At 38.8% G+C, this 12387-nt stretch overlaps 1 protein-coding gene across 4 annotated transcripts in view; it reads left to right on the forward strand.

The window, feature by feature from the left end:
- The first annotated feature begins 51 nt into the window (after positions 1 to 51).
- JKAMP (JNK1/MAPK8 associated membrane protein) overlaps positions 52 to 12387 on the forward strand; it is a 29201-nt gene continuing 16865 nt past the window's right edge. Inside the window, exons 1-4 of one of the 4 annotated variants that reach the window (XM_078448194.1) lie at positions 52 to 178; positions 3244 to 3335; positions 3897 to 4051; positions 11580 to 11786. In XM_078448194.1, the coding sequence (XP_078304320.1) occupies positions 175 to 178; positions 3244 to 3335; positions 3897 to 4051; positions 11580 to 11786 (458 nt within the window). In that variant the 5' untranslated portion in view covers positions 52 to 174. Of the gene's footprint in view, positions 179 to 207; positions 991 to 3211; positions 3336 to 3896; positions 4052 to 11579; positions 11787 to 12387 lie in introns of those variants that run through there. The other 3 variants (XM_078448195.1, XM_078448196.1, XM_078448197.2) reach the window with 3 other exon arrangements.

The raw sequence follows: 12387 nt of genomic DNA on the forward strand, positions 1-12387 counted from the left end.
CGGCGTGATGGGGCGGGGCGGGGCTTCGGCGTGATGGGGCGGGGCGGGGCTTCGGGCTGGTCGCCCGGGTTACCAGGAGGTGGGGCCGCTTTGGCTGCTGTGGCCCGGATGTCCGGGCGCCGCGAGCCGGGTGGCTGATTTAGGAGCTTCTTCAAGGAAACCTGCAAGCGGCCAATGGGTGAGTGGTCATCGAAGTCCCGTAAAGCGTTTGCCTTAGTCCCTGCTTCTTCCCCTCGCTGGCGCCTCTGGGCTCTGCTCCTGCGGGTGGCCTCCGGGTAGCGGCGCATCCTTGCCCCTTGCTCGCACCGCCCTCGAGCGGGCCCGGGACTCCTCCAGGGATCGGGACGGTCTCGGCCCCTCTCGGGCTGCAGAGGAGACGTGCCTCTTGGGGGATGCCGGCCGTGTGTCAGGGCAAAGGCCAGGTCTTTGTTGTTCGGGAGGTCACTTCGCTGCCCTTGTTTTAGTTCCTTTGTGTAGCGTTCATGGCTGACTTAAGAATTTAAAGCGCGGGCGTTAGTGCCCAGAAAACATTAAAGGAAGCTGAAGCTAATTGCTGCCTAACTGTTGTCGCCCGCTTCAGCGTCAGACGTTAAGTTTACAGGGCCCTTCACAAAGCGGCAAGACCGTTGCAAAAAAAAAAAAAAAAAAAAAAAAAAAAAAAGTCTTAAAATCTTAGCCGTCCTCCAGGAAAGGAGATGGGAGGGGAAATTGAACGGACACGGGGAGCCGCGGTTTTGTTTGATGGGTGATGAGCTGTTGTTGGTTTCAGTCAATCATAGTGGTTTTCAGGCCTTGGATTTGAAATACATACATATGTATTTATAAAACATCTAGGTGCAAAATCCACGTGGAAGAAGCCTCCATTCTTTAATTATGTCTTCTCAAAAAATCTGAAACAATTCATTTTTGTCTGTTAGTAATTTAGGACATAGTGATTACAATTGGTTAAAAAGTGCCAAATAAGGTAAAGAAGACCATGGATTAAAAAAAGTAAGTGTGATAAAAGTGACAACATTAAAGTTGGCAGACTTTTAGTCTGTGCTATTGCTGTTGTTTCTCAGCACAAGGAGAAAAAAGTCAAATCTACTTGAATTTGAAAGGGGAAAGGACATAGTGAACCAAGCAGTCTCTAGAGTGTGAATTCATGAAGAATTTGGGAAATGGTTATTCAAGAATAGTGAAAGGAAGGAAAAATTCTTCTCTACCCTTAGGGTTTTCCAGCTGGGCTAATGATTAAACTCACATGAGACAGATTAACAGGAAAAAAAACAACCTCAGAGTTTTATAACAAGTGTATGGAGAAACAATTATGAAATTGAAACCTAAAGAAATGACCAAGGCAGGGAGTTCTTATACGTTTTAGACAAAGAGACAATAAACTTGGAAGGAATTTACTGGTAAAGGAAAACAGATTTTGGGGCCAAGGTAGTAGGTTAGTAAAATAACAAGGTTTACTTCTGCAGCTTTATTATCACTGATAATAAAGGATGTCTTTTTGCTTAGTATAAGGAGGATATTTTTCATATGGGAGGTTTGTTCCTTGCTTTCAGGAGAGAGGGTCAGAGTGTCCTTGCCCCCGTTGTTTCTTAAGTAACATTTGTTTAAAATAATTGGTATGCCAAAGCACATTTTGGGAACCTGCCCTTGGCCCCTACAATGGTCATAAAATGCTTATTTTCCAAGTTGATTCATACTTGACCACAGGTGTTTAGGATTTACTCCTTAATATATAGTGCAGTATTGGTTTCAGAAGTAGAATTCAGTCATTTATCACTTACATATAACACCTGGTACTCATCATAACAAGTGCCCTCCTTAATGCCCATCACCCACCTCCCCTCCAGAAGCTCTCTGTTCTCTATAATTGAGTCTCTTATGGCTTGTCTCCCTCTCTAGTTTTATCTTATTTTTGCTTCCCTTCCCCTATGTTCATTGGTTGTGTTTCTTAATGTCCACATATGAGTGAAATCATATGGTATTTGTCTTTTTCTGACTGACTGATTTCGCTTCTGGATTTACTCTACTCAAGGCTCTAGGTTCTTTGAGGGCAGGGACTCTTGTTATGTTGCTCTGTGGATCTTTAGAAGTCCCTAGCCAGGGAATCTGATACTTAATGCATGTTTATTGAATGAATAAGTCAATGAACAAAGGAAATCAGATGTCTCTGATGAAAAAAACTCCTTTAATAACTTCTTCCTGTTGATGAGGTCACAGACAATCTGTAGACCCAGAGTTTTTGTTGTTTTGTTTTGTTTTGTTTTGTTTTTATAAAGAAGACCTGCTTTTATTTTCCCTAAGCCTTGAGATCAGAGATTCTAAGGTAGTTGTTCCCAAATATTGGGGAGAGGCCCGGTGACAACCTTGATGAGATTCTCACCTGTCCTCAAAAAAATTGACAAAAGTTAGGATAATGTTGTAAGGTTTTTCCTAAAGGTAAATTTATTTATTTTAAAGGCCTGCCCTTTATTTCAAAGTTATGTATTTTCTGCTTTTCTGGTATTAAAATGTGTTCTATTATGAATGAAGGTGATATTTTGTGTGAACGAAAGGTGACGTGTGTGTGCATATGTGCACACTTACTGTTATGGCTGGGCCAAATGTGGGGTGGTGATCGTCTATTAGTTTCCTAATTAAAAAATGGAAATGCAAAAGTCTAGACCATCTCATCAAGGGGGAGTAGCTCTTGGAGCCATTGGGACATACTGGGTTAAGCTTTTTTAAAAAATCTTTTTAATGTTTATTTTTTACTTCATTTTTGAGAAAGAGACAGCAGGGGAGGGGCAGACAGAGGGAGACACAGAATGTGAAGCACACTCCAGGCTCCAAGCTGTCAACCCAGAGCCAGACGTGGGGCTTGAGCTCACGAACTGCAAGATCATGACCTGAGCTGGAGTCTGACACTTAACTGACTGATCCACCCTGGTACCGCCCCCCCCCCCCCCCACCTGCCCCCGCCTTGGGTTAAGCTTTGAATTCTGGGGATAGATCCCACTCGGCTGGCTGAGGGGTCTTAATCATAAGAAATAGCCTTAACATCAAAGTTTCAGTGTAACTTTCTGCATTGTTACAGTCTAAAAAGGAGAAAGTTAAGTTTAAAAATAAGTGTATCAAGACTTTTGTCTAATACGTATCATTTTTTAATTCAACTGTGTTGAGGTATTTCTGCTACGTGCTTCAGCTGTTATTACTCTTTTTTTTATAATCATAAAAGATGTTACTATACTGGCATTTGTTTTTAAAAAGCTGTCGATATTCAACCAGCATGCCTTGGACTTTACTGTGGGAAGACCCTATTATTTAAAAATGGCTCAACTGAAATATATGGAGAATGTGGGGTAAGTCTTAACATTTAATGTGTTATTTCATTGCTAAAATCTTTTTGCTTTTGAAATAGTTGCATACATAGAATCTTTTTTTCATCAGTATACTCATAAATTTATAAAAATATGAGGCATTAATAAAATTCTCATTTGTGTTGTCATATTGTCAACCTATTGTCATTTTTGACAGTTGCAGTTAGTATTTTTTTTAGTATCTTTTAATTTTATAGTAACTTTTACTTGTTATTAATGATATAGTACAGTGACTTAGTTATTAACGATATAATACAGTTAACATTAAAACTCCAGAACTTTTCTTTGCAGTTATTTTTATATAGTGTTATTAACTAATCATTTAAAGTTTTAGTAACTTAATAAAAGGAATTTTTTAAGAGTGTTATACAGCTGAAACCAAATACAATATAGATTTAATTTTACTTATGAACTTTCTTATTTCTAAAAGATGTACATGTAAACATGTTTAAACTGAAATGGGATGTCTTTATAGAATGACTTTGGGATATCAGTGTTCTAAAGTAATATATGTACATAAAATATTGCTTTTATATTTTGTAGGTGTGTCCAAGAGGACAGAGAACAAATGCACAGAAATATTGTCAGCCTTGCACAGAGTCTCCAGAACTTTATGATTGGCTTTATCTTGGATTTATGGCTATGCTTCCTCTTGTTTTACATTGGTTCTTCATTGAATGGTACTCGGGGAAAAAGAGGTTAGTACTTTCTATGAATGTATCTGGATGGACTGATGTTGGAATAATCATTTAGAAGACCTTATTAAATAATTATGCTTGTGTTGTTTTGAAAGTGGAAAAACTGTTTATATTCTGATTGCATTTTAAAATTATTTATTTTTATATTCTGATTACTTTTTAAAAAATGATTTATTTAATATAATTTATTGTCAAGTTGGCTAACATACAGTGCATACAGTGTGCTCTTGGTTTGGGGGGTAGGTTCCCATGATTCATCACTTATATACAACACCCATTGCTCATCCCAACAAGTGGCCTCCTCAATGCCCATCACCCATTTTCCCCTCTTCCCTGCCCCTCCCGTCAACCCTCAGTTTGTTCTCTGTATTCTGATTACTGTTGACTCTGGCAAGAAAACTTAATGATAGGGCATGACTCAGTAATTACCTAGGGAGGTATCCTTTGTTTTAATGTTTAAATGATATTGAAGTAATACTTTTTCCATTTCTCAATTACAATCTTTATGGATTTTCTACAAAGAATTGGTCATGATTACAAACTGTGTATTGTAGAATACTTTGTGATTTAATTTAATCCTAGTAATCTAAAATGTAGTTAAAATGATCTGCCACCTAATTATGAAAACTCCTACTAAAACATTAAATCAACAGACATTTATGGAGCACTGTGTTTTATGTTTAGATCAAGGGAAGAGGTACAGAAATAATTGATGTGGTTTATAGTCATAATCTTTAGAGAAGATAAATGTGTATACAACTAGTTATAATGTGATTCCGTCTTAAAAGTGTATAAACAAAAAGTGTATAAAAGCGTTAGAACAAGATGCTCTGGAATCACAAAGAGTAGAAGAGAGAAATTGTGCCTGGTGAGGTCTGAAAGACTTTAGGAAAACATTTTGGGTAGGGGAAGTAGCATGAGCAGTGGCACGGAGGGGTGAAATACGTGCCGTGTTGTGGGTGGGACTGGAAGTGGTTTGGGGTGGTCTGAGTGCGGATTGCACATGAAAGAAAGGTCATAAACAGTGGGAAAGTAGGTTGAGGCTAGAATGTGAAGATTCTTTTTTTTTTTTTTTTTAATTTTTTTTTTTTTAACGTTTATCTATTTTTGAGACAGAGAGAGACAGAGCATGAACGGGGGAGGGGCAGAGAGAGAGGGAGACACAGAATCGGAAGCAGGCTCCAGGCTCCAAGCCATCAGCCCAGAGCCCGACGCGGGGCTCGAACTCACGGACCGCGAGATTGTGACCTGAGCTGAAGTCGGCCGCTTAACCAACTGAGCCACCCAGGCGCCCCTAGAATGTGAAGATTCTTGATGAGGATGTACACTCGGTCTTACTGGGAATGAGGAGCCCAATTAGTACATTTCAGCCCTACTGACTTTTAGTTGCTCTAAATTCTTGGCATCTTTCCTTCCCCATCAGCTTTTCTCTGCCTCAAATACTCTCTTCCCTATGACTGCACCTTTTTACCTAGCTGCCTTTTTCCCTTCAGATTTCAGTTTAAGTTACACCTAGTCATAGAAGCCCTCCCTTCCTCAATCTGCCCCCTCCCTTATTTTTCTTTTTTAATAGCACTCTTCATTTTGTTGTTTTTGTTTTGTATTTAGCGCTCAGTACAATTTATGGTTGTGTTTGTCTCCTCCGGTCTCTGACTAGAAGTCCAGAGGGCAGTGGCAATCTCTTGTTCGCCATGGCATTTCCAGAGATCAGCTCAGCAGCTGTCTCATGACAGGTGCTCATTTAGTATTTGCTGCGTGGATGATTTATGGGTAAAAGTTTTGGTTTAGAGAAGTAACGTCACTGGCTGTATATTTATTTTAGGAAGGTAACTTCTATAGAGGGTAGATTAGAGGTGAGGCTGTTTCCAAAAAGTAGGGATAGCCAGACTCCAGTACTGTTGAGTGGGAATGGAATGAATGGTCCAGTGGAAATAGAATTAATAGTTTTCTGGATCTCTCCTAATAAATCCAGGGTGATTATTTATATATTTGGAAAAGCATTCATTCTTTTTCCGATGGCTGTGTAAAAAGGTTTTTGAAAAAATAGCTCTCATCTTGCTTTTAATTTCTGTTATAGAACGTTGAGAGATGAGGGTGAGAAAGGAGATGGGATCAACTGAAAGCTGAAATGGAATGATTGCTCAGCTAGTTGGCTGGAACTTATTAGCCACAAACACGGAAGAGAGGGTGTAGAGAGGGTGGAAGAGAGGGTGTAGAGATGCACCTCACCAAATGTATTTGAATTGAAACAGCACGTATGTTTAGAGGGAGAGTCATGGAGCAGAGGGTGGGGTTTGGTTTGAGGGTAGAGCGGAGGAGTGATTAGTGCTTGTGGAAGAAAGGAGGTGGGTTTAAAAAGGAATTCGCATAACTTGGATGTGCTTTGCCGGAAAGGAAATAGGCTGCAAAGAACACAAGAGCCATGTCTTGCATTGTCCTGAGATGTTGCCCTCAGGAAAGGAAGCAGAGGCCCAGCTGTGTGAGGCTAGACCTTTTATTCATTGTCATTTCTTTAAGTAAAGAGCCTATTTGGATATTCTTTTTCTTAATTCCACCTACCCCCATGAAACTTTAATATCATAGATAAACTGTTTATTTATGTCATGTATGCATATATGTGCTTTATATATATAACAAATGTAAGATTATTTTATCCCCAAGACCTGACTCTTGACCTCTTAGGTGTGAAGTCACCCATTGAGAATGCATGGGCCAGACTCTCCTAGCAGCTTTCCTTTGTGGTAACCTTGTTTTCCCCAGAGTTTAGTATTAAATTTATTTTTCTTTAAGGCCAGAGCAAAGGTCAGCAGAATTGCATATTTTTATGTAGTACAGTCAGAAGTTGTGCTCCTTATGTAATTTTTTATAGAATTTGTAACTTTTAGAATGTATTCATTCAGCATCTCTAGGGATGTTTTCAATGTGCCCAATGATATGCTGGGTTGTGAGATTCTGAGATGATTAAAATGTAGATGCTCATAGTCCAGTGGATGAGATAGACAAGCCGGGACAGTTTTTGTGAGTTTGTGTAATGGAGGTATGTGCACAGTTTTAAGGTTGGCGTGAAGAAGAAAGAAGTTAATTTTGATTCTGAGAATAGGGTGGTGTCACACAAGAAAAAACTGACTTCAAGCTGGACTTTGAAAAGTGAGTAGTTTTTGATAGAGAAATTGAAGAAAGAGTCTATCACACAGCAGGAAAAACATATGCAAAAGGATAGAGGCAAGAAAGAGCACAGTATAATCAAGAAATGAGAGGTGAGGATCCTGTGAAAAAGTAGGGACTAAATGAGACCAGGACATAAAGAGATGTGGGGCTTCAGGAGTCCTAGGAAATATAAGACCTGGGAATAATGCCAGAGCTGATCTTGAAGGATACACAGCTTGCCAGACAGGTGAGTGAAGCCTGCCCAGATGTGTGGAGGCTTGAGGAAAAAGGCATGTAGCATGGCCAGGAGGTGTGGAAGATAATGCTGGTAAAGAGTATTTTTCCTGAAAGACAGATGGGACTCCTTGAATAGTCTAATAAGGGGAGTTTTAGAATCAGATTTCATTTTGTAAAGATCATGTGGTTGGCTGCAGAAAGATTGAAAAGGGAGCATGATGGGAAGAAGTTACTAAATGATAGCAAGTTGGGGGGCTCAGTTGGTTATGCATCCAACCCTTGATTTCGGCTCAGGTCATGGTCTCACAGTGTGTGAGATCGAGCCCTGCATCAGGCTTGCTATCCGCATGGAGCTTGCTTGGTATTCTCTCCTTTTGTCTCTGCCTCTCCCTAACTTGTGCATACTTTCTCTCTTCCTCTCAAAATAAATAAACATTAAAAAATAAAGTAATAGCAAGAAATGATGAGATTGGGATGTTGCCTCTAAAAATACGAATTCTATAAGGAAGCAAAATATGGGATTATATAAAATGAAATTGTAGATGTTTACGTATTCATTGTTTCCCTATGTGTAAAATCACGTAAGAGTTCAGCTTCCAACAATATGGAGTAATAAGGGGCTCCAAGTGACCCTTCTGCAGGAAATAACTAGAATTTGAAAAAGGTGTACTATTCAAGACATTGCTGGTCTCACTGGAAGCAGGGGAGATCTCCAAGAATTCTTTTAGAAAACAAACCAACCCATTCTAAGCGGGGGGGCCAGAGTAACAAAGCTGACTGAAAGGATGGGAGAGCTGCCTGAGATTAACTGCTGATAGCTGCAGATACTGAATCTGAGGTAGCCAGTGCTAAGCCTAGACTCTCAAGAGGCTGAAGCCCAGTAGTGACGGGCATGCTTCTGGCAAAAACAGCAAATCCTCTTTGCTAGGAATCTTCCCCATTCTCAGTTTAGGTTCATAAGATTCTTGTTCATTAATATCTATTAATGACCTCGTATTGCATGGTAAACAAATAAGCTTTATGCCTGAGAGTTGGTAGACATAACAAACAATATAGTTATGCTTCCAAAGGACTGCAGATAATGGACTTAGGACTATACAGTATAAAACTGCTATCTTTACAGTGTTAAAGAAATAAAGGATGCAGTGCCAAAGATCTCCAAGAGTCAACAAGAGATTGTTGGGAATGAATAAACAGATTTGTTTTAAAAACAAAAGGAACTTCTAGAAATGAAATTTGAAAAATGATAGGTCGATCAGTTGAAGATAGAATTAGTGAATTAGGAAATTGATATGTCTAAAGGAATAACAATACAGTGCTGAAAGAAAAGGATATAGAAAATATGAAACATATTAAGAGAAATGGAGCATAGAATGAGAAGCTATAACATATGTCTGTAATACCTGCCGGGAATCCACCTAGGCTCAATTAAACATTCAGACTTAATGTTTTGAGGTCATACCAAGCAAGCACCAGTGGACCCAGAAGGAACAGCTTGCCCCCAGGGCAGTGTCAGCTTTTGAAGCAATTGAGCTCAGCTGTAGGAAGTTAAAATCCACATCGAGTGGTTGTAGGAGTCCAAGCTTAAAGTATTATGCCTTAAAGGAGCAAGTCTTTCTGTAACATGACCATAAGTATGGTTTCCAGAGTCCTGTAAGGGACATCCCAATTATGGGAATTGCTAAACTCAAGAGAGCCAGACTGTGGTGTCCCCATCATGTATTTATTGCTCATTTATAGTTCTCTCCAGTTCAGATGTAGTTTGCCAGTGAAGAGGTTGTGTGTATCCTAAGTAATGTAACCTAGCAGTAAAGTTGACATTCTACCTTTATCAGGCTTCCAGAGGAACAGAGGTAGAGTTAAGTGAAGGTCAGTCTTGTGTACAGGGGGGAAAAGGTTTTATTAACTCTGCATAGTTTCTAATCAGAGTCTTCAGAAAAAATAGAGAAAATGAAGGAAAGCCAGTATTTAAATATCTATTAGCTTTAGGTTTTATAGAAATAGTGAAAAACAGATTTGCAGAATTGCTTCTGGGGAAGCAAAACACATTCCAAGCAGAATAAGTTAGAAATTCATACCTATCCACATTATAATTAAACCGCAGAACACCAAAGATAAGCGGCCACTGGTGCTCTGGTCAACAGCCAGCTTTGCGCTCACAGCTGGCAGCTAGCATCTACTCCAGCCATTTGAGTTCGTCATTTTGAACTATGCAACCCGGTCAAGGCTCTAGATGAGTACATCCCAATTGGTATCACATGGAACAGAAAGGACTGCTCAGGTGTGCCCAGACCACAAACTGGCGAGAGATAACCAGTGGTGTTGGTTTTAAGCAAAGAAGTGTTGGGATAGATTGCTGTGTAGTGATAGATAACTGAAATATTGTTCAGATAGAAAACTCAAAAGCATCTGTAGAATAGTTAATAGAAATAAGAGAGTTTACTTAGTAAAGAAGCTGGCTGTAAGAGAAATATACAGGATCAATGATCTCCCTATAGTTCACGTATAGTACCATAGTATTGTGACACAGCTAAGACCAAGGTAGCTAAGCTACATTGGACTCCTATGGTGGTCCCTGACAAGCTAATTCTAAAATCTATATGGAAGTGCAAAAGCCCAAGAATGGCCAAGACCACTGAAGAAGTAGAAGAACATATGTAATATCAAGAATTATTGTCATATTCTCTTGCCTCAGGGATAAATGGACCATAGGAACAAAATAGCGAACCTAAAAACAGTCCAGTTATATATAAAACTTGTATGGCAGAAGTGGCATGGCAGTTAGGGCGGGGTGGGGTGTAGGGTAAACTACTCAATAAAAGGCTACTCCTGGGACCATTGGATATCCGAGTGGGAAAATCTAATCTACCATATATATATATATATATATATATATATATATATAATATACAGAAATCTATTCTAGGTGAGTCACAGATTTAAATGTGAAAGCAAAACCTTCAAACTTTTAGAAGAAAGTATAGGATAATTTGTCTCAGAGTGAGGATTTCTCAGAACATGAAAATGCTAACCAGAATGTTAAAAATTATTAAAGCCAATTATATCAAAATTTAGAACATCTGTTCGTAAAGATACCACAGTAAAGTGAAAATTCAGCTCCTAAACTGAGAGGAAGACATTTGCAACATATTTGACTAAAACAAATGGATGAACAGTGGAATGTGCACAGTAGTGAAAATGCGTAAAGCAGTGAAAATGACTGAACTTCAGGGGCACCTGGGTGGCTCAGTCGGTTGAGTGTCCGAGTTCAGCCTTGGTCATGATCTCACTGTTCCCAAGTTTGAGCCCCCCACGTTGGGCTCTGTGCTCACAGCTCAGAGCCTGGAGCCTGTTTCAAATTCTGTGTCTCCCTCTGTCTCTCAGCTCCTACCCCACTCACACTCTCTCTCTCTCTCTAAAAAATAAACATTAAAAAAAGTAAAAGGACTGAACATCTATAAGCAATGCCATGGATGATTCTTGGAAATGTTATTTTGAATGGAAAAAAAAAACACCTCAAAAGACATATCACTTTGTAGTATTTAAAAATTAGCAAAACTAGACAGAGTGGTTTTGAAGCATAATCTAGTTGGAATAAAAACTTCAAAAAAAGTGATAAAGACAATTTAGTATGATGGTTACCTCTTGGGGGAGAGCCAGGAGTGGGAAATGGGGAAGGAACAGAGGTAAATAGAAGCTGTTAATGTTCTAATTACTGGGTTAAATTAGGAGCTTATAATGTTTATTATACTTTATAACTAATATATATTATATATAATCTTTTGTGTGCTTTTTATATTTAAGATAATTTAAAATGATGCATAGATAACTAAGACATTTTTAATAATAGTTTGGCAATATACTGAATATAAAGGAAGATCTAATTTCTGCTTTTCTATATACATTTAGATAATCCTGGCACAGTGTTATCTGAGTGATGATTTCTTTTTAGTAAAGAAGGTTAAATTCTTCTCAAGTGGTTCTCATGTTCGACTTTTCTTACCTGTTTAGAAGATACTTTCGTTTCAGGATTTATCAGTTAAAATTTCCTTTTAGAATCTGTATTTTGAAACATACGGGTGTTCTTAAAAGCCATTTAAATACTGAAAATTTTCTGGTAATTGTGCTTCTTTCGTTTTATTAGTTCCAGTGCCCTTTTCCAGCACATCACTGCATTATTTGAATGCAGTATGGCAGCTATTATCACCTTACTTGTGAGCGATCCGGTTGGTGTTCTTTATATCCGTTCGTGTCGAGTACTGATGCTTTCTGATTGGTACACAATGCTTTACAACCCAAGTCCCGATTACGTTACCACAGTGCACTGTACTCATGAAGCTGTCTACCCGCTGTGAGTATTTATATAGACTTAAGATCATTTTAAAAATGATAATTATAGATTGTATTCAGTTCAACAGATTGAGCATCGAAAATTGGCTTCTAGGCACTGGGGGAGATATACAGAAATGATTTTCTTCTCTTAGGGATACATAGTCTGATAGAAGGAAACAGAAATACATCTTAGTATAATACAAGTCAAAGTATTTTTGTAGTTGGTGTTGAAGTGTGTAAACCATTTCTAAAATAAGCCATAGATGTTTCTTTAAAAAGAATTCTTAGGAAGACCTTTAGGATATGCAGCAGAGAAGCAATATCTGACATAGAGGAGAGAGTATGGGTTCCAGAGCTAAAAACAGGCTTGAGTGTGAATCCCGAGCTGCTGTGGTAACGTGACCATGTTAAGAGCCTCTTGTAACCTCAGTTTTCCCATTGGTAGAAATGGGAATAATGTTATAAGGTGATTGGGAGGATTAAATAAATCTACACGTATCAGATACCACGTGCAGTGCCTTACGTACAGGAAGCACTTAATAAAATAGTAGCCGGCATTAGGAGAGTGCTGGAGTTAATGTTTTTTTTTTCTGAAACAGATGTTTGTAATTTCCATGAGA

Source organism: Panthera onca, chromosome B3, assembly GCF_046562875.1.
Source record: "Panthera onca isolate mPanOnc1 chromosome B3, mPanOnc1 haplotype 2, whole genome shotgun sequence".
In the NCBI taxonomy this organism is placed as follows: Eukaryota; Metazoa; Chordata; class Mammalia; order Carnivora; family Felidae; genus Panthera; species Panthera onca.